Source organism: Euprymna scolopes, chromosome 32 (genome assembly GCF_053919585.1).
Source record: "Euprymna scolopes isolate OS-2025 chromosome 32, ASM5391958v1, whole genome shotgun sequence".
NCBI classification, from domain to species: domain Eukaryota; kingdom Metazoa; phylum Mollusca; class Cephalopoda; order Sepiida; family Sepiolidae; genus Euprymna; species Euprymna scolopes.
In genome coordinates this window covers 78,983,112-79,007,440 of record NC_136513.1, presented here as the reverse complement: position 1 = coordinate 79,007,440, position 24,329 = coordinate 78,983,112, and the positions used below count along the sequence as shown (strand labels likewise).

Here is a 24,329-nt window from a genome sequence, read left to right as displayed (position 1 = left end):
TTCAAGAGTACAAATATCTCAAATATTATGGCATATCAGAATAACACAGATAAAGTATTTTTATGACCTTAACAAAAGTCATGAAAATTATTGATAATGCTATTCATGATCATCATATTGATGATATCGATCATAATAATGATGCTATTGATTTTAATGATGATATTGATAACAATACTGATGGTGTGAGCCATCTGATATCAAGTTGAAAGGTTCTTTTGGGAGACGGCTACTATACAGTGAGACATGATGGAGTATGTAAATACCTCCACTGGACAATCTGTAAAAAATTAAGCATCCAGTGTAGCAGCAGGACCTGGGAACATTAACCTGAAAGAACAGTTGGAAATGACTTATATACCATACATTACGACCATGTAATCCCTACAGACACCTACCTTGAAAATGCTGCTGTGAAACCTGATATAGTTATATGGAATAAGTCAGAGAGAGTTGCAACCTTAGTTGAAGTGAGTGTTCCTAATGATGGAGGTCTGAACAGAGTTGAAAGGAAGAAACAGACCAAATACCAAGGTCTCATGTATGATGTGAAAAGAAACTGGAATCTTGGGGAGATATCAATCATACCAATTACTATAGTTGCCACAGGGCTTACGAAGAAAAACCTGAAGTCCTACCTAACTAATATTCCTGGTGAACCAAGTGCAAAAGAGATCCAGATAATTGAATTTAAAGGAACAGCAAGAATACTAAAAAGAGCTTTCGGTTGGTTTCAATAAAAAGCAGGGGAATGTTGGCAGCTGGTTTGGCTGCGCCATACCCGGCATTACAATCTTCAAAGGAAGAAGATTAAAAAAAAAAAAAATTATATTGATGATATTGATGATTACGATTTTAACATTTTTTTAGCCATTTCTCTCACAGTATTACAATAATGCAACACATAAATTCTTACTTTCATGAATTTAAGAAAAAAAAAAAATCATAAAAGAAATTGATGATGATGATGATGATGATAGATATTGAAATATTATCATCATTCTCACTATATATGAATTGCCAGAGTCACTTTCATCCTTAAATCAGACAAACAAACATTGCAATAATATCAAACTTATTGAACAATGATTCTCTTACAAGCACGCGCTATCCCAAAGGCATTCCGTCTCTTGCATCTCTGCGCATACAACTGAAGGGGAAGAATTCTTTAATCAGAAACTAGACAAGTCTTCATAATTTATCGCACCAACATTTGCCTCCACCATATATACAAAATGGACATTCATGGATAGATATTGGCACCATAAGCGATTCTATTCATTTTGCGATTGTACCCGTCCACTGCAGACAATCAATGTTGCAATCATATTTGCAGTGGCCGCAAGCAACAAATAGGATCCATATTGAAAGACAATATAGTCTGTATTGCATAGTCAAATCTTATAATCGAATCTTCACTCAAACCTGTCCACGCCCAACAAACATGATTGCAGATAAACAGATATTAAAGCATAAAATTCGATGCTCAACGTCTGTCTTTATATCTATGTAAAGTATGTTTATATATCTGTACGTACAGAATTCACTGCTAAACCAAGTCACTTATGAATTTCAGGATACACCTATTAAGAATAAGGAGTCCAAACGTGGGCTACATTTAGCAGTGATGGAACGATTTCAATGTTTTTTCCTGATTCCGATACAATTACCGATTCCGATTCTTTAAAAATCTCTAAAATGTTTGTACTTTTTTTTTGTGATTTATTTTCAGATTATTGTAAAAACCCAGGTGTATATATTTTTGTGAATGTAAAAATACACTTGCGTGGGAATACATAGAATTTAGTTATACTGGCAGTTTAAAATCAATAAATATTTATCATTGATACCAACAATGGAACGTCAAATTTTGTGACAAAAAAAAATACAATTAAAAAGAATCATTTTTGGCATCAGAAATTAGGTTCAAATTTTCTGATACCAATATCACTGGAAGATTTTTTTTTTTTTTTAAATCTATTTCCAAAACAAAAATACAGAAAAATCTTCAACTTTATGACATACGTACTCATCACAGAAAAAAGATATCATGTTCCAAAAATCACGTAAATTGATCAATTAGTTTTTTTTTTTAACTAAAAAATAAAAAGTTTTATGACTAAGTAAGATGTAAAGTATTGACCAACCATGTTTAATAAATAAGAGGGAGACAACTCAATTCCAACTATCGAGATTAAAATTAGCCTCGTAATGGATAGAATTTACTATTAAAATCGCTAAAAATCTTTGAAAAAAATTTTTTTTAATGATTTTCTATAAAGATTTTTCTTTTCTTTTTTTTTAAAAATAAGTTTAATATAATGCGACCGATAGACTTTAATTGTGTTGCTACGTATCAAATCCCTCGGACTCACAGGTTGTCTGGTACTTCGTCACAAAGGAACAAACAAAATAAAAAAAGGGAAAGAAATAAAAATGTGACTCGAACATTGTTGCAAATGCAATGTATTTATTCATATTTTTTTCAACAATAACGCATTTCATTATCTTTCAAAAGTCTTTGTGCTCACACATCTTACAACATTCTGCCATATAACATATGCTTTTTAAAAGTCTCTCTCCCCGCCAGCTCACACCGACCATAGCCAGCACTTTCTCCCCCTCATTTTCACAAGTCCATCTTCCCCAGCATAGAACTTGCTTCTCTTCTTGATCATGTGGTGAATTTCTCTTTTATTTTCTTTTTTCTCTTCCTCCTGTGACGTCAGCATGTGCACACTTCCTTAATTTGCATATGTGCTAAGACGGCTGCTGCTGCTAATATTTTTGCTAATCAGCCATCCTACGGCTGTTGCTGATTTTCTCACACATTCCCATATGCGCTATGTTATCATAAGAGCGCACCGCTTCATTACATTAATTCTAAATAAGAACCCTTTTTTTTTTAGCTCTATTCACTCATGAAATTTTAAAATATAAAAAGATCAGTTTGTTTTACTACAAGCTTTTTTTTTTTACAAGTGCTCACCACTTATCAAAGCCTGAAAGCGACTCAAGGATAAGGGATAATGAATATAAGGTAATAGTTGAGTAATTGTTAATGGTGTAAATTGGGTAGAATTTGGATTCCTTTAGGGGACAGCTCAACAAGTACTAGTTTACATTGGACTTAAAGGCTACCATATTGTAATCAGCCAGGAAGCAAACCAGTGGAACAGTGTTCCATGGGTGGGCAATTCTAGGAAAGAAACTCTGTTCATGGAATATCTGCATTTAGATTTAGGCGCAGGTAAAATTGTTGATAGTGGTTGTAGCTAGTCGAGTGTTTTGGGTTTTTTTTTTTCCTGAAAGTTTGGCAAGAGAAGACCATAGATTGAATCTCAGATGAGCACTTGTCATGAAAATAATGACAGAGCAGAGACATACTTGCAACGTCTCTTCTGTGGAAAAGAAGTGACAGGGAAGAGAAAGGGGCATCACTTACTAGATTTTGAAGCTGGTTTTTAACTATTAAAGCAAGATGGGGAACACTGAACAGCTCCTGCCCAGATGTAGCAACAGTACTCCATTGACTTGGCCGATGAGAGATACAGATCTCAAAAGGTTCATTGCATTTGACCTATACTGCCTCCACTGAATTCTGCAATCTGTTGGCACCATTTTTGATTTAGGCACAGATAGAGAGTGGGGAACATTGTTGAGAGTGTCGAGTTTTTTGCAAAAGTCTGGCATGGGGGGGCATAGAATGGAGCTCAGACGAGTACTTGCTATTGTGCAAACAATCTTCCAGAAGGTGTCCAGTTTGAAGCTATTGATTTTAATTCTGTTTATTTTGTTTCCAATGAGGCACTCATGACTGGTACACAACATGTAATTAGGACAACAGATGGTTCGGAACGACGATAAAGATAACATATGCAGCAAAAATGTGCAAGGTGTTAATAGCTGCTATACTTTCACGAGTTACGACATTTTCAAAGATTGACAACAAATGAGATTTTTTCTTCAATCCATATTTTAGTAACAGGTGCTGATTTTTTTTTTTCTTTCTTCTGTACAGACTCGAAGAAACTGTGACCCGTTGAGTCATAACCATCATCACAATTTACTTTTCTACTTTCATTTTTTTTTTTTTTTTTAAATTTGAACTCTGATCGATAGAAATTCTTGCATAGTTAAAAATACTAAGTTTCTTTACTTCTAGATTATTATTATTAATTAATTTTATTATCATTATATACCAGATTAGTGGAAAGTTTTCTGATTCAGTTGTGAACCTTGCAGCAGAGTGCAGTGAATCGGTTCATAGGAGTACTGGATTTACTGGGTTGGTTGTTAGTTGGTTGTTTGTTTTATGGCATATCAACCCTTTTCAGGTTATTTAATGCCAAATCCAGTGATTTTGAAGAAAATTTCTTTAATAGAACATACGTTTTCTTTTCAAGTTGATTTCTATTTAACCCGTAGTTGGTTGGTTGGTTGTTTTTGTTTCACGGCATATCAACCTTTTTCAGGTTATTTAATGCCGAATCTAGTTATTTTGAGGAACGAGTTTTAATGGTGTATATTTTTTTTTCAAGTCAGATTCTATTTAACCCATAGTTGGGACCCTAACAGGTACTACCACTCCAGGTCAAAGTGGACCTGGGAGCAATGGCAATTAAAGGGTGGCTCTACACTCCCCAAAGCACCCAAGCTGGCGCCTCACCATCGGATATAGTTTAAGTTCATATCCAGGACCAGGATTTACTGGGAGACTTGGAACATTGAAGTGTGCTAGGAAATGGTTCGAGGAAGTACCTGATGATGCTAGTGAGGATGGAAATGAAGCAATTAGAACAATCGTCCAGATTTGATAGTCATTGATAAGGTCTCAAAGAGGTGACAAATCATAGACTTTTCCATGCCCTGAGACAAAACCTGATTGAGAAGGAGAATGAGACGTGTGGCAGTTACACTCTGTTAGTCTTGGAGGTATAGTGTATGCATGGATTAAACCCAAATAGTCCCCGTGGTAGTAGGTGTGATATTAAGTCGTCTGGAAGGATATTTGAAAAAAAATCTAGAAAATCCTGATGTGTTGGGTGGTCCATAGAACTCTGCTATTGTTGGTACCACCAATATCTTTAGGAAAATCCTTAGTCTTCGAATCTCCTGGTTTGGAGCCAGGATTGAGGGAGGCCCCTCTGAGAATGATTCCTATCTCTTTTCAGGAAGTTGCTATCAAATGAAATCAGGATTCTGTTAAGTCTAGTTAGTTATCTCTCTTACACCCTTTGAATCACGCATTTCATTATCTTTCAAAGTCTTTTTGCACACACATCTTACAACGCACTGCCATATAACATGCTTTTTAAAAGTCTCTCTCCCTGCCACCTCACACCAACCATAGTCAGCACTTTCTCGACCTCATTTTCACAGGGATTTGAATGAGAATCTACAAGATTACACACTGCTGATGTAGCCTGAGTGGCCACCTTTATTTTTGATATTTGTTACGTTCGAGAGCAGACATGTTAAAAATAAATCTCATTTTTGTTCATTTCCGTCAGTCTTGTCTATTTCTTTCATGGTAGCAGAGCGTAATGATATGACTGCTAACTACAAAAATTCACCAATATTTAATGAACAAAGCTATGAAGAATGAGCTATTTATCTGGCAACTCACGACATATATTGACAAAAGAAAACAAGCGCTAGCGGTAACACTATCTCTAATCGGGAAAATCAGAAAAGTGGCATTAAACTGCAACAAAGACGAATTGCACCAGGAAAACGGCATGGATACCCTCATATCTGCATTGGACAGACTATTTTTGCAGGAAACGATCGATACAGCCTATAAAGCATACAGAATTTTCAACGAATTATGGAGACCACAACACATGGCAATTTCTGACTACATTACAGAATTAGACCAATGATACCAAAGAAGCACAAAACATAAGACAAGTCTGCTGGACGCTGTACTAGCATGCAAGCTTTTGGTTAATGCAAATTCACGCAACCAACAAAGACAATTCTGACACCATGTGCGTCCGATGAATTATGCTACGACGTTCTGAACAAAAACACAGTCACACAATCGGAAAATCAAAATGCTAATATTGTGATGACTGAGCAAAAGACAGCACTATTCATCATCCAAGGTAAGAGGTGTAAGCTACGTCGTTCTTTTTCAAAACCGAATGACAGCGTTGAAGGAACAAATCTGCCTAATAGGTATCAGAGAAAGTGTGCTCCATCGGTGGAAAGAATGTCCACATAGGAATGAATCTAAAATTTACAGACGATTTTAATGCAGACAAAAATTACTCGCCAATAGATAAATGCAGCATCACTTTTTATGCAGAACAACGCTTCTGAAAATGAATTTTTTGTTGTGGAATCATTAAATTCTGCAATTATAGATACAGCATGTACCAGGACGCTCTGCAGTAAGAAATGGCTGAAACATTACCTAAATAGTATAAAGCATAATATGTCTACAAAGAGTCACAAGCCTAATATTACGTCACAAGCGTAATATTACGTCTACAAACGTAATATTACATCTACAAACGTAATATTACGTCTACAAACGTAATATTACGTCACAAGCATAATATTACGTCTACAAAGAGTCACAAGTCATTTTGGTGACAGAAAAATTATAAATTCTTTTCAGAAAGTTATTTTACCTGCCAAAATAGGTGATACTAGATACAAAACAGAAGTAGATGTAGACATCCCACTTGTATTAAATAAAACTTCATTTAAAAAAAAAAAGCGGGAACTATTCTGGACCTGAATTCTGGCAAAGCTGTGATGTTTGGAAAACCAGTGAAATTACAATTTACATCTACTGGACACTACATCATGAGTAACGGTAAGACGTCAGATTTTCTTTCCGCCTTTGCGTCACGGGTTCGAGCCTGCATGCCTACTACCACTTTTTTTTTTTTTTCTTTGCTCAACACTCACCATCAAACACCAGGGCGACACCAGGCACCCAGGCTAGTCATGGATAAAATATGGAAGGCCTTCAATGTGGGAAAAGAAGACAATGAAATTTTTAAGTATTGTAGAATTAATCTCAGCTGTATTAATAATACAATACATCTGAACCAAGAAAATTATTCTAAAAGAAACTTCACCAGTTGTTATGGATTCTCTAAGAGCAATGCAGAAAGATTTGCAACTCACAGAAAATAAAAAGAAATCTTTGTAATCAAAGGTGAGACAGCTATTATGGTTAGAGTCAGCCAGACTTGCTGTTCGATATCTGTATATTAGCGACAAGCATTAAAAAATAGCGTATGATCTACTACAAGTAAACAAAGTCATTGCTAGAGCCAAATCAACTAAACTATTGCTAAAATTCCAACCGCTTGGAAGAGATGAGGAACTACACCTGATGGTATTTAGTGATGCTGCTATGGGTAATCTACCTGACGGTGGTAGTCAGGGTGGCTATATAATTCTACTTGTAGGTGAGTCTGGTAAATTCTGTCCGATTCGATGGAGTTCAAAGAAGATTCGACAAATTGTGATGAAACTATCTCAATGTCTGACGTAATCGACATGGTGTAAAATGTTTTTGACTTCTAAGGGGGGGTATGAGACGAATGGATTCACCAATCATTTTTATAACCAATGGCTGTGCTAAAACAACGAATGAAAACGTCCCAAAATTATTATAAAAATCATCGAATTTTGGATTCAATCAGTTTGTCGTTTACTACGTCACAGACCGCATTTAATTCTTGGCCACCATCTTGGTTACTGATCTGAACTACGCCGCCATCTTGGTTACGTATCTGAACTACGCCGCCATCTTACTGATCTGAACTACGCCGCCATCTTTGTTCAACACAATATCTCAGAACTTAGGAGGTTAACTACGCCATGGACCGCATTTGATTCTTGGTCGCCATCTTGGTTACTAATCTGAACTACGCCGCCATCTTTGTTCAACACAATATCTCAGAACTTAGGAGGTTAACTACACCACGGACCGCATTTGATTCTTGGTCGCCATCTTGGTTACTAATCTGAACTACGCCGCCATCTTTGTTCAACACAATATCTCAGAACTTGGGAGGTTAATTACACCACGGACCGCATTTGATTCTTGGTCGCCATCCTGGTTACTAATCTGAACTACATCGCCATCGTTGTTCAACACAATATCTCAGAACTTAACACATGGGAATTTTCAGTTCCACACTGTCCACTCAACTCGCCACAGGTAAGCCCACCCCACACAAACTACCTATAATATGTGTCACAGACTGAATATCTCTCCTCGAGGCTGTAAAATTCTAAATCAGTTAAAGAGAAACGTCTGAGAATTGGAATCAGTGGAATCAAGGAATTGATAACTGTTGGACAGATAAAAGAATTCCAATGGTGTAAGGATAAAATACAACTAGCAGACTATGTTACATAAGGGCTGTCCCCTTTTCATGTAAGTATAAAAATAGAGAGATTTAGTTAAAATGAAGATGATATAGCTTAGGCGAAATTCGAACCTCGTAATTTAGGTTTAGAAATAGATTACATGTGAGAATTAGAAAAAGGAATGTAAAACAAACGATTGTTTAGAATAGAGATAAAATAGTTCAAGAAAAGAATGTGCAGTCAATTTTGTTATGAAAATTCAATTGAAAGAATGCAGCTACAAGATAATATAATAAACATGTTTTTAACATATTGTAATATAGGTTACTGAGTATAGGTTAAAATTCCTTTTGTAAAAAAAGGGAAAGTTTTGGACACGTATGTCCAGAACACGTGTGTATGACGTCATGGAAAATAGAAAGTTCTAGAGATAGTTAGAAAAACTTTAGAGAAAAGAAAACAGAAACTGGGAGAAAGTCAGAGAGAGTCTGAGGATTCGAACGTCTAGAAGCGAGACGGTCACTTTGAAACTTAATATGTGAAGCTTTGAATTCTTGATGATGAAAACCACGGCCGGTCGTGAAGAAATAAACCCATCATGTGTTTTTATAAAACGTCGTCTTGTGTTGTGATTCTGCCAAAAGGTAAAGTGAATTGTTATTATATGTCTATATGTCTGTGTTATAAAATGTCTTGACATACACATCTCATATCTACAATGTGAATCTACTTCTCATATCTACACTAGGACTGTCTGAAGACAGTCTACACAATGTCTCAACACTGTCTCCTCACTCTAAGAGCTTCTCATATCAACACTTCTAAGTAATGAACATTTAATATAAATATGAATCTTCATAACACGGAACGCAACAATCTCTCTGAGTCTCTCTTAAAACAACATCTCTCTCTCTAAGATACAACATCACTTGTAATAAGACTCTCTCCCAACGACAAAGACTCTAATAAGACTCTTTCTAAGCATCACTTATAATAAGACTCTTTTAATGAAACCCCTATATAACATTTAGCCAAGAGGAGCGAATCACCTTTGCTCCTAAAAAGTGTGCTACAGGAAGGCACAATTAATATACAAGAACAATCAATTCCATGATTTAATTTAAAAAAATAAATATTTACGAGTTTTGTTAAGTTTAGTTAGTTATCTCTCTTCATCCCTTACATGTTTTGATGAAATCAAAACGTGCTTACATCCCTTTGGTTCTGTTCAATGTGAACTTGCGAGACTACTGTAGTACGGGTGGCCATTTTTGTTTCTGATATTGCTACGTGCGAGAGCATACATGTTAAAAATAAATCTCTTATTTTTGTTCATTTTCATCAGTCTTGTGTATTTTTTTAAATTATTACGATTGCATGATGTAACAGTTACATAATTGCAATTTATGTTCACTTTTATGGTCTCATTCCTGAAGGCATCAATATGTACATAACACCAAAACAGTGTTAAGTGAAAAACAGGAAAAACTATAACAAAGACAGTAAGGTTAGTAGAAAGACAATGAGAGAAATGTTGTTCACCGAAGAACACAAAAGGCAGCTGAAATAGGATTGTTAATCATGATGTGCCAGTGACTAGAACAAAAGGTAGAACATAGATGGCAATATATTTAGAGTTAGTTTATGAATAAGTTTAGGAATGGAGCGAGTTTTGCAGCAGTTTATGACAGTTTAAAGATCTTGAGTTCAGAACAGTGGAGTACAATTTGCAGTTGGAGACAATCAACAGCAGCTTGGATCAGATTAGGAAATTTTAGGAGTGTTGAGATGAGCTAAGGTCAACTGATGATAAAGAGGCCTCGAAAAACAACTACGATGTGGATGCAAGCAAGCAGAAGAATCTTGGGAAGTACTCTGACTTATGGATTCATCGTCAGAGATGGATTAATTTAACTGGTTTTGATGAATCCAGGAGGATTGGAAAGTACTCAAACTCCTTACAAATATTTCACCACTATCTGCGCCTAAATCTAAATGCAGATTCTACGAACAAAGCTTCTTTCCTAGAACTGCTTGCCTGTGGAACATGTTCCACTGACCTGCTTCTCAGTCGATTACAATATGGTAGAGTTCAAGTCTTGTGGAGCTGTCCACTTAAATAAGCTAAATTGTACCCAATCTACACAACGATTACTACACTACCACCTTACATTCATTAACAATTATCCTCGAGTGAACCCCAGGCCTTGATAAGTGGTGATTCCCTTTTTAAAAGTAAAAATAAAATAAAATGGACTTCAAATCTAACCTATCTCTGGCCAGGTTTTCATTTATCCTTCCCACTAAAATCAGTATCATTTCATAAACCTTGAACTGTTCTACATAAAAAAACACAAAAACTCATCAATTCTTTCAACCACACATCCACCTACACTATAAAGATTTAATCTTCCTCTGAAGTCATCAGATCTAATCTCGTCTTTAGCACTCGCATTCCACATATGTTGTATCATTCTCCATGTAACGCACGTCTTCAACCCTCATTGGCCAGGTTTCACCTCCACATCACACTGTATCCACATGCTTGATAGACACATCCCTAATTGGTTCAAAGTATTACCACAAACGTTTGCGATATCAATCTCTGGCCACGCCAGGTTTCCTTGCTAATAATGAATAACAAATGACTAGATTTGTTGAATTAAGCTTTTAGCTGCTGTTTCTATTACCGATAGATCATCGCAAATCAGGTGTGGGGACACAAAACACCTGAGCAGAAAAACTTCAGCCCATAAACCAAACCATAAGATTGCTAATTGAAAAGGTCACTGTATTTATAATGTGCAGAAAGCACAATGGCCAATGTTTGGCACTGTAAGCCGATCAATTCATCCACAGGGACGACAGATTCTCCATGATTTAAATTTCTACTCGGTCTTTTGGATTGGGTCTGCTCTGCCAGCTTAAATGTCGTTCTTAACTGAAAGACATTTTAGACTGGCATGGTTTGTTCAAAAGAACATTTTTGTTTTTAGCATCGTTCGATGAAACAAATCACAATTTGACAAAAGGAAAATTAACCTCCAATAAATTCAGTGCTGACCAAAAAGTATAGAATAATAAAAAAAATAAAGATACTAGTTGGATAATTGAAAAATAAACAGGAATAAAATAAATGAATATTTGAATGAATTAAAGAAACAAAAACAACTAAGTAAATAAAAGAAACGAGGGGGGGTATCTTAAGATTTGTATAAAAAGGTAATAAAACACTGACATTTTTGTATTGAATTTAAATGCAATATCTTGGCAGGTTTCAGCGGAAAATAAAACGAGATACAAGACCATGCCACTACCAAAAAAGACCCATCAAGTCAGAAAACGGCATGAAATATCAAACAAAACAAATATTTTAAACAATTAAATCAAGTAATAATATCGCTATGACAAATTTTGTAGTCAATTAAAATGTTGAATGAAAAACGTTTTTATCGACTCATCTCTACTTATATATAAAAGGTACTGTGTGAATGAGCGTAAGTTCATTCCCTATGGACTTTGAAACGACTAGGCTGATTTCTTTGAAATTTCACACAAACGTGCTTTTGGCAGTGTTCTTAAATAGAAAAAAAAAAAAAATTTCAATAGAAAACCTAAGTCATATAGAATGAAAATGCACACACAAAGTGCCTTTATTTATAGATTATATATAAGACACTATGTGTGTGCAAGTTCATTCTATATGACTTTGAAACTGCCGAGTCGATTTTTTTTTTTAATTTTCAATAGAAAACCTATTTTAGAACACTTGGTTCTTATTGTTGAGCACTTTAAAGTTGAAATGAAAAGTCAGTCACTTAAACTTACATGCGCAGATCATAATGTTATAATCATCAGATCACTCTGGATGGAGGTCTCGACATTTAAAAATAAATGTTTAAATTTCAGCAATATTTCTCGCGGCTGAGGTTGGCTGTGGGATTAATTCCTTGCTAATGGAGTCAGAGATGGCTTCGTGGGCAGGTTTGAATCTCCTGACCAGCAGGAATCATGTCATCCTGCACTAATGATTAATGAAAGGATGAAACACTAGTGTCTGTAGGTATTTAAAAATTATTATAATAAATAAATAAATATATATAAGTGACTGTGTGTGTGTGTGACACGTCCTTCCTTCAAAGATTCCAAAACAGTGGAGCCTACCTATTGCAAATTTCACACAAAGCTAATTTATATGTCTGGCAGTGTTCTTAGATATGTTTTGTACAGAAAGTAATCCGATAAGTATTGAAAATTGAAAAAATTTGATCTTAAAAATAGCTTTTCTCTCTTATAGATAAAAAAGAATAATTTTTACAAGGGAATATTTTACGTTACACCAGCCAAGTGAGATAAATTTCAGCAAATCGTTTCTTAAAAAAAATAAATAAATAAAAAAAAAACAGATTTATTGCCATCTGAAGATGTAGCTTAGTGGTAGAGCATTCGACTACAGATCGAATGATCCCTATTTAAGCTCGGATGTACCTCATCATTTTATTTTAATTTCTCCTTATTAAAGAGTTCAATTTACGATAAAAGAGGTGCCATTTAAAATTGCCAAACCAATCTGTAGTGGAATGGGGACAAAAATGGAGAGTCGCATTCAATGCTGCCAAGACTAAACTTGTTTCCTTACAACAATTACAAGAAACCTTCTCTGCCACCAATAGCAATGGTCAAGAAGACATTATCTGAAAGTACTTCTTTTAAACTCCTCGACCTAACATTCACAGGGAACATGAACTGGAATAGATACATTGAGAGCATTGCCAAAGTTGCTGAGAAGAAGGTGAGCTCTCTCTACTAACGCCTGAAAGTATCCTGTACCTCCATAAGGCCACCATTCGCCCATGTATGAAGTACTGTTGTCACATCTGGGCTGGTGCATCTGCTACTTGTCTCACTTCTTGACAGGGTTCAAAAGAGAGTCGCGAACCTAGTAGGTCCTGAACTGTCATCTTCAGTCTTTGTCCCATCGACGAAATGTTGCATCCCTCTGGCTGTTCTACAAATACTTTAATGGTGAATGCTCTGACAAACTACAAGCACTTGTACCCCCTCGACGTAAACACCCCCGACAAACCCAACAAGCAGTTAAACCCCACCCTTTCACAGTGGGGATCCCTAGGTGTAAGAAAGCTTTCTACTCCAATAGTTTCTTCCCCAATCTTTGGAAATCGCCTCTGGGATTCTGCTTTCCCAACTGTACTGACATGCAGAAGTTAAAATGTAATGTGAACAGACATCTTGCTACTCATCTCCCTTCATAATACCCTTGCAACTTATGTCCCCGATAATAGCCCCCTACTTCAAAATGGCTTGTGCCTTGTTTGAGGTGAAAATTGAATAAAAAAAATTTTTTTTTTTAAATCATTTCTTTGTTTGCATATTTTAAAACTAAATAATCAGAAGTGACTTCTCCAGGCCATTCATAGTAAAGCCCAAATATCATCTGACTTCATATTATAAACAAACAGACAGAATTTTATGAACATTTTTTTTTTTTTTATTTCTTTACAAATTAGTCCACAGAGTAAATTATATCATATTCAGTAGTGAATTGATTCTTATATATACGCAATCTGCATGAATTAATATCATGTTTAAGTGTATTGTACGACGGGGCAATGCCAGGCTGCCAGCTAGTTACAAATTTTATTCCCGCAACCACAAAAATCTGTCTCCAATCATGATTTTTATTGTTTATATTCCTTTATTATTCACTAGCCTGGGTGCCCGGCATTGCCCGAGTGTTTGAAGGTGTGTGTTGAGCAAAAATTAAAAAAAAAAAAAGTGGTAGTAGGCAGGCTTGAACCCGTACCGCAAAGGAAAAGAATGTGAAAAAGAAAATGTCTTTGCTGTTGCACCCATCACCAAATCGGAAGTGATGAATGTTTAAATTAAGGCTAGTCAATCGAAAAGAGGGCATGACTTTCGAAAATATCGGCGAAGAAAGTGACCTCTCCCTGTAAAAAAGTGCCCAGTTGAGGGTGAAGGAATCAATGTTTTTAGCCAATTTTTCGATATTTGTCGTCCAAAAGGTCGAGCTTCAAAACAAAACTGATCTCGTGAAAATTAGTCACCTCTGTCGAAAGTATAAGGCAGACAAACATACATAGACAGGTGAGATTTATATTATAGATTAAATATAAGCAGATTTTTATATTTACTTTTTCTGTAAGCATTTTGCACATGTTTCATTGCGCATATATCCGATGCTGCCATCAGAGACATAAATATTAGTCAGTGATACATGAGTTGATGGAAAAAAGAAAAATGTTGCTTCAAGGAAGAAAAAGAATTTCAGAAATTCGAAACACTATGAAATGATATTCCAGGAAAGGTACCTCCGTAAGACAAATACACTCAATCACATGACAAAACATTCCATGGCGCCATCTTAAAATTAATAATTTCAAACTTTGGATTCCTTAAAAAATTTCACTTGTATTTACCAGATTCTTTCTAGGAAATATTTTAAAGAAATGTGTAGGAGAATATATGTACACACACACACACACACATATATATATATATACACACACACACACACTAGCATTTCATTCAGCCCGGCATTGCCCAGGTGTTTGGATGTGTATGTTGAGCAAAAAAAAAAAAAAAAAAAAAAAGTGGTAGTAGGAAGGCAGGCTCGAACCCGTACCGCAAAGGAGGAAAAGAACCAGGTAAAACCTAACATTTATGCTGCTACGACTACCACCAAAACGGAAGCAACATTTTTTAAAATTAAGGCTAGACAATATAAAGGAGAGGATAACTAAAAAATATTGGCTAAAAAAGTGACCTCACCCCCCCTGTAGAAAAGTACCGAGTTGAAGGGGAAGATATTAATGTTTTTAACCAATTTTTCGATATTTGTCGTATGAAAGATCGAACTTTAAAACGATACTGATCTTGGTAAAATCTGTCGCCTCTATTGAAAGTTTAAGGCAGACATGCAAACAGACGTACATACATACATTTATATATTGGTAACTAAATATTTTCGACCCAAACTGATGAAAAAGCTTGCCCTACCTCTGAATACCCTTTACGTAAAATTTCAAATATTTAGACCAGAAATTGTCTGAGTAATTTTGAAGAGATCGCAGAGCTCAATTTTTCTTTTAACTTTGACCCCTATTATGACTACTTATAATTTATTGTTTTTGGCTCAAATCAAGTTATTAAGTTTGATCCATGTCCAAGGAACCTATATCTAAAATTTCAAGTGTGTAGATCCAAAATTGCCGGAGGAGTTTGGTAGAGTTCTCAAAGATCAAATCGTTGTATTTTGACACCTTAATCGCCAAATTTTTGGCCAAAAACCGATCACATTGATTTTCCCAAAATCTCAGTAACCTGTATATCAAATTTCGAGTCAGTAGACTAAAAATTGACAGAGTTATTGTGTAGGGCATTGTACACAGACACTTTAACTTATATATATATATATATAAATTTATAAAATATATATGGCGATTAAGCTACACTGAATATTTGGCGTTTCATCCACTCTAGGATTCCTCAGGCTTATGCACGAAATCTGTGGTTGTTTATCGTTTTTATATTGTCTAACTAAAAGCGTAGTTTATCAGGCAACAATATTTGCGAAAGAAAACCCGAATAACAAGAAATATTACGTAGGCATGACTTCCTTAGATTTCAAAACCCGATACTATGACCACAAAAGTACATTCAACAATAAAAAACACCGTATAAAAACAACACTAGCGAATAAATACTGGGAACTCAAAGAAAGCAGACATTCGCCGGTAGTCGAATGGAAAATAATAAGACAAGCTACCAGGTGTAGGCATCTAGACAACGCATGTAGATTATGCCTTCATGAAAAATTTGCTATCCTGTACTTTTAAGAACCCCAACATCTATTAAACTGTAGAAGAGAAATAGCAAATAACTGTGTTCACAAAATAAAATTTACTTTAGGATAGCGATACAAAATAGTTTTAAAACTAACAAAAACAATAGAAAATAAACAAAAATAAATTAAATAAACATGAATATACATAAACGATCACACATATATGTATATATATGTACACATATATATATATATATATATATATATATATATATATATACTTGTTTATTGTTATATAAACATGCTCACATCAATAAACAAGTATTATCAGCTCTTTTTATTGAGCACTATTTAACAACCTCGTTGAATTCATTAGTCCATTACTTTTGAATATAAAAAAAAACCGAGTATATATATATATATATATATATATATATATTTAAAAAAAAAAAAACTAACCTAGTTTTAAAACAGATCCTTTGTCCGATAAAATGCATGCCCATTGGCTGATAGGAAGGGGCGCGGTGGATACTAGAAAGCTGATTGGCTAACTAAATCCTCAATAGAAGAGGACCATATAAAAACGATAAACAACCACAGAATTCGCGCATAAGCCTGAGGAATCCTAGAGTGGATGAAACGTCGAATATTCAGTGTAGCTTAATCGCCATATATATTTTATAACTTACTAACTAGCTCTACCTATGTATTGAGCACTGTTGAAGTAAATACTTTAAGTTCACGCATAAATTTATACTTTCGTATATTAATTTATGTGAGTATATGAAGTAGTTATGTATATATATATATATATATATATATATATAAGAGAGAGAGAGAGAAAGAGATAATTATCCACTGACACATGTTTAATCGTCTACGACTCATCAGAGTGGCTGAATCTAGCCAATCTGATGAGTCATAGAACAACGAAACTGGTAAAAGGTAAAATTATTCCCAACTTGCATTTAGGTAAAAATGCATTTTTGTACAAGTGAATTCATTTAAAAACAATTATATATATATTATATATATATATATATATATATAATATATTATATATATATCTATAATATAAAGCTGAATGTCTGTGTGTATCTAATCATGAATAGGCTCCTATATGGTTGACTATTTTTAAAAACTGATTACATATGATATATGTATCGATTCACAGGAATGGGTATGTTTGATCTGGCAGAATGGTGGTTCATTAAAATTGTGGGGTATGCGTTCGCGTCTGGTCAACGAAGTATGGAAATAAAAAATTTTAAAATAAAAAAAAAAACGTTTACAAGTGTTCTTGATATAGATGCACATAATACTTTGATAAGTATGTTTTAACTTAAATAGGGATGGTATAATAAAATTGAGGGGTCTGTGTTTGCGCCTGGTCTCCATAGAATGGAAATAAGCACAAACTTTAATAAAGACTTTTCATATCTATCTGCGTAAGTATACTTTGATAATTATGTTTCAGTTTGAAGAAATATAGTATAATAAAATTGTGGGGTGTTTGTTTGCGCCTGACCTCCATAGAATGGAAATATGTCACAAAGTTTAACAAGGTTTTTTTTAATATAGATCCACAGAATATTGTGATAAGTGTTTCAATGTGAACAGGTATGGTATAATAAATTATGGGGTTTATCTATTTTATTTTTACTTTCATCATATTTTGCTTTGGTTTTGATACCCCCAAATTCGAAGCTATCTCTTTACAAGCCTTCCTTTTCATAACCTATCATAAATCAGAGTCCATTTTCTGTAGGCTGTTTTTGAACCCAGTCAACGACGGGTACTTTTGCTTGTATATTATATATATACACACACACACACGAGTATTGTAAAAATATGTGACTATGTGAGAAGTAAAAGAAGATAACATAATATTAAAATTTCAAGGCATCACATCTTTACCAAAGATGCCCAGAAAGCCTGTGCATACAGTCAGGGATATACATTGTATAAAGTCATAACACCATATAAAAAAAATAACTATTTCTTAGACAATTTTGTTTTCATCGTATTAATCAAACCTTTGTACAAAAACAAAAAGTATCACTGATCTGGTTCTTAAAATGGTGGTTCTTAGATTAAAAATATTGCAAAAAAAAATAAAAAATAAAAAAATTCTTCATTGAATTATTCAGTTTTGAAAAGATGTCTTCGAGATCAAAATTAAAAACTTCGGTCAAAGTGGTTGCAAAGACTTCTCATGCCAAGGGTCACCAGGTAACACAATGAAGGGGGGGGGGAGTTATAAAACATAAAACCATTTAAAATATATCGCTATTATTTTTTTTTTCCTGTAAGAAAATTGAACTGTTAATTTAAATCTAATAATCATATTTTGTCAAATGTTTATTGAATAATTTTTAATTCATAAAAATATTTTCATTTGAAAAAAAAAAAATAATAAAAAACTGGTTCTTATTCATAATGCTCCTTATATCAGTAAAAAGAATTTTTTTTTATCTGTATGATATGTACCCCAGACAAAAACATATTCCAAAAAATCAGGTAAATTGATCAAGAAGTTTTATTTTTAAAAAAGAAAATTAAATTTTATGAATATAACAAGAACGTCTGTCTTGTCCATCATTTTGAAAACAATCTAAAAATGATAAAGGGAAATAACTTAATTAAAACTAGAGATTTATGTTGAGTGCTTCTGCATTTATCAACCCACGATTTTTTTTTGTACATAAGAGTCACCACTTATCGAGGCCCGAAGGCCAATCAAGGATAAAGGTTAATAAGTGTAAAGTAGTCAATATGACAATATCATAGTAATCGTTAGTAATGGAAATTTGGTAAATTGGATTAAGGAGACGGCTCATGAAGAACTTGTTTACATTGGACTTGAAGATGACAAAGCTGTAGTCAGCTGGAAAGCAGGAAAACGGAACAGAGTTCCATAGGCATGCAGTTCTAAGAAAGAAGCTTTGTTCATAGAATCTACGTTTAGGTACAGATAAGGAGTGAGGGAAATTATTGATGGTGGTTTCAGCTACATGAATGTTTTTCATGAAAGTTTGGCAAAGGGGACCATAGATTGGAGCTCAGACAAGCACTTGCTATGAAAATAACGATAAAGCAGAGACATGCTCGCAATGTTCCTTTTGTGGAAAAGACACTGCAGGGAAGAGAAAACGCCATCTCCCACTAGGCTACGAAGTCTATTTTGAACTCTGTCAAGGAAGGATAAAGTCTTTCTAGCAGCTCCTACACAAATGTGGCAACAGTATTCCATCCTTGGACGTACCTGGCTCTTATGCAGGTAGAGAATTGCACTAGCAGTGAGATACCTACTGGAGTGGTAGAAGGATCCCACCATTTTTCGAGCGACCTTGGCAACGGATTTGATGCAGGTGTTCCATTTCAAATCAGGAGTAAAGATCAGACCCAGTAGCTTGTCAAAACATGGAGCTTCCAAGATGAAAGCCATTCATTTCAATTGATGCCAGACAGAGATCAGAGCATTGATGATGTAAAGGTAGAAGTTTGGTTTTAGATAAATTAAAATTAACCAGCCACCTCTTTCCCCATTGTACCATGTGCTCAAGATCAGAGGAGAGAGACTCAGAGAGAACTTGGTCATTCATGGCCTTTGATTTCCACGTAGTTGGTTCAGGATTGGGGTCGCTCGGCAACTGACGGAAATAACTGGAAAAGGTCACCTGAGCATTCCTCAATTTTTTACGAATGTGCTGTTTTTAGCTAATACAAATCCATGAAAGATACTTTTTTATAAACTAGGAGAAATAAAAGTTTGTAATTGTATTTATTGTATTTCTATGCTTTCCTTGTTTATCATAATTTTCTTGTAACGGCTTAACGTTTTGTGATTGGCCATTTTCAGTTATTCCCATCAGCAGGCAAGCACACCAGAGAAACTTTGTGGAAACTGTGCGCCGGGGAGGGGGGTTGTCATTCAATGCAGAAGTACCTTATGCTTTAATACCTACAAATTCCCATTAATTGCTTAAAAATTATTTTCTTTATAAAAATTTACATAATTTTTGGAATATGATATTTTGTTATTTTAATATGGGGGAATTCTGGGCAAGAACCAGGCTTCTTTTTGTATTTTTTTTAAATTTTTGAATGAAAAGGGGATAAAACTTACTGTGAGCTTTCAAACAGCCTTGACAGCATGGCTGATAAAACGGGCAAATCAGCCATAATGGCTGTTGTTATCACCGCATTAGAAACCTCACTAATTTGCTGCCCTGCTTTTAAACTGCCTCCAGCAGATGGTTTCAGGCCAAGAATCCACACCAAATGCTACAAGAAAAGAACAAAGTTTGTACAGATTTTCAATATACATTTTCAAAGCTTTTCAAGGCCTTCTCCAGACAAAATTATTATGATATAATAAACCAAAAAAAGTTAATTGATAACAAGAAAAAAGGTCATTTTCTATTTACATACAAAACAATATGCCCGTGACCAATTATATTTGGCTAACTAAGCGCAGTTAAATGTTATTTTCTCCATTGTAGATTGATCTATGCTGTGTTTGTTTTACTTTTAAGTTTTGAATCTCCGGTATTTTGGATACAGTAGTATCATGTCCCATTATAACGAAAAGACCCAATATTATTATATGGAAAACATCAGGCAGTTTAGTGATAAAGGGATGTAACTCTCGTATTACAAATTCTAACCAAGTCTTTATCACTCTTTCTCTCAAACCTATCCTCACAGTTTCCTTCTTTATATCTTTAAAAACAGATAGGAATGGTCAACAGGAGTAACATATGCAATGGACAAAAACACCAAAATCACTGAAAAGCATTTATGAGAAAGAATCGACAGGACGTAAATGTTAAAAACTGCTTTTTTGCATGCGTTTACTATTGGTATTGAATTGAATTATGTAAATAAATTATCTTGGTGTCATAGTGATAGTCTTAGTATATGTTAATGAGTAAAAAAAAAAGTAACCAAATTTTTAGTATTAAAAAAAAAAAAAAAAAAAAAAAAAATGGAGGGGAGGTTGTAAAGGAAGTAATACCCTAAGATTCAAATTTTTTTTTTTTTTTTTTTGCAATTATGAAAAAAAAAAAAATTCACCTCGATTTCAGATTTTTTTTTTTTTTTTTTTTTTTTTTTATTTCTGTTAAGATAATCTGACATTCATGTCATCTCCTGTAAATCTCAAACAAAATCTTCATGAAATAAAAAACCACATTCCCATGAAAATAAATCCCCATGAAAAAAATAAATCCCCAAATCCCCATGCAAAAAAAATAAATCCCCATGCAACAAAAAAAAAAAAAAAAAAAAAAAAAAAAAAAAAAAAATCCCCATGAAACAAAAAAAAAAAAAAAAAAAAATCCCTACAAAACAAAAAAAACCTACAAAGTAAAAAACAAAATAAAAAAGCCCACAAAACAAACAAAAAAATCCATGAAATAAAAAAATAGATAAAATTAAACTCAATGAAGTTGAATTTAATTTTATATGCTATTATAGTTGCTTTTGTCTCCTTAAAAAGCTGGCAGCATTCTGTGTCCATTAATCTTGAAAATGGACACCCTATCCAAGTTTAAAGTCGCCTTGGCCAAAACATTTAGACAACATAATAAAGATACATATACACATCACATATATATATATATATATATATATGCACACACACATATCATATCACATTTAGTGTTATCACATAGCAATACAATAGAAACGACAAGAAAGAAAATAGGTACCTGTAAAGTTGTAAGTACAAGATGCCAGGCAGTTCCAAGGATGCCTCCGTGGCAATGAGCTACACTTAGGAGAGCTCTCATACATTGGATATTTTTGGCCGTAAGCTACAAATAAAAAAATATATATTTTTTATTGTAAGAAGGAAAATCCTGTACATGTCTGTAACCAAAATTCGTCAAAGATAGTTCTATTCTAAAACTTTTTTTGTTTTTTTACAAAAAATAAAAAAGGCGTCTATCTTTTTTAAATTGTTTATAATGTTCACCAACAGAAAAACAAATTTATATATTGCTTTTATTTAATATGAATAAAAAATGTTCTTAAAAAGAACTGATATTTCTTAAAGAGAATTTCAACAGAACAGAAAGATAGTTTTATATATTATATAATAATGTGATAAAAATATTTTTAAAAAAAAGTAGCATCCGAGGTCATAACCCAATTCTAATACTAAAATTGAACGTCTTCACAAAAGAACGACTGAATTGTTTTCATGAAATTTTATAAGTTTTTTCTTCAACATAATTTCCCCAGAAAATTGCTTTTTAGTTAAGTTAAAGTGACAAATTTTTCTGGTGTTATATATAAACAAATATTCATTTTACAGTAATTAATAGACAAAAAAATAAATATTCGTTTTAATCATTAGTAGATAAAATTAAATCTTCGTTTTAATCATTAGTAGATAAAATTAAATCTTCGTTACACAGTCATTAATAGACAAAATTAAATATTCATTTCACAGTCATTAGTAGACAAAATTAATATTCATTTCACAGTCATTAATAGACAAAATTAAATATTCATTTCACAGTCATTAGTAGACAAAATTAAATATTCATTTCACAGTCATTAATAGACAAAATTAAATATTCATTTCACAGTCATTAATAGACAAAATTAAATATTCGTTTCACAGTCATTAGTAGACAAAATTAAATATTCATTTCACAGTCATTAATAGACAAAATTAAATATTCATTTCACAGTCATTAATAGACAAAATTAAATATTCATTTCACAGTCATTAATAGACAAAATTAAATATTCATTTCACAGTCATTAATAGACAAAATTAAATATTCATTTCACAGTCATTAATAGACAAAATTAAATATTCATTTCACAGTCATTAATAGACAAAATTAAATATTCATTTCACAGTCATTAATAGACAAAATTAAATATTCAGTTCACAGTCATTAGTAGACAAAATTAAATATTTGTTTCACAGTCATTAGTAGACAAAATTAAATATTCGTTTCACAGTCATTAGTAGACAAAATTAAATATTCGTTTCACAGTCATTAATAAACAAAATTAAATATTCGTTTCACAGTCATTAATAGACAAAATTAAATATTCGTTTCACAGTCATTAATAGACAAAATTAAATATTCATTTCACAGTCATTAATAGACAAAATTAAATATTCATTTCACAGTCATTAATAGACAAAATTAAATATTCATTTCACAGTCATTAATAGACAAAATTAAATATTCATTTCACAGTCATTAATAGACAAAATTAAATATTCATTTCACAGTCATTAATAGACAAAATTAAATATTCATTTCACAGTCATTAATAGACAAAATTAAATATTCATTTCACAGTCATTAGTAGATAAAATTAAATATTCGTTTCACAGTCATTAGTAGACAAAATTAAATATTCGTTTCACAGTCATTAATAAACAAAATTAAATATTCGTTTCACAGTCATTAATAGACAAAATTAAATATTCGTTTCACAGTCATTAATAGACAAAATTAAATATTCATTTCACAGTCATTAATAGACAAAATTAAATATTCATTTCACAGTCATTAATAGACAAAATTAAATATTCATTTCACAGTCATTAATAGACAAAATTAAATATTCATTTCACAGTCATTAATAAACAAAATTAAATAATATTCGTTTCACACTCATTAGTTGACAGAAAGTTATGTTTCAGTCATTACTAGACAAAAATTAAATATCGGTTTTAGTTATTAATAAAAAAAATTAAATTTTCTAGTCTACAGTAGGCAAAAAAGTAATTCGTTTCATAGTCATTAATAGACAAAGAAACAGATCACCAGTCTTTGTAATCAACAATTAAGAATATTCTTATGGCTTAAAAATTAATGTAATCGATTATGTGATAAACAAGAATTGATTTTTTTTTGTTATTTCATTCAATAACATTAATATCAGTTTACATGGTACATAAAAACGAAAAAAAAAAATGATTTAAGAAAAAAAGAAAACAATTTATTAAAGATTGCTTTTAAATCTGACTGTTTTTGGTGAGAAGTTTTACAAGATGAAAGGAATTTATCAGATTTGAAAAAAAATAAAAATAAAAATTGATATATTTTTACTCATTTTTGTTTGGCTTAAATTGGTGAGAATAAAAAACAAAGAAAAGGGAAGAAATGCTGAAATATATCGA

At 33.0% G+C, this 24,329-nt stretch overlaps 1 protein-coding gene across 1 annotated transcript in view; it reads right to left on the bottom strand.

The window, feature by feature from the left end:
- Positions 1 to 24,329, bottom strand: part of LOC145256176 (protein MON2 homolog) — a 1,437,553-nt gene that overhangs the window by 1,171,165 nt on the left and 242,059 nt on the right. Inside the window, exons 18-19 of the mRNA XM_080114764.1 lie at positions 21,883 to 21,987; positions 20,298 to 20,455 (exon numbers count right to left, since the gene is read on the bottom strand). Coding sequence (XP_079970890.1) covers positions 20,298 to 20,455; positions 21,883 to 21,987 — 263 coding nt within the window. The remainder of the gene's footprint in view (positions 1 to 20,297; positions 20,456 to 21,882; positions 21,988 to 24,329) is intronic.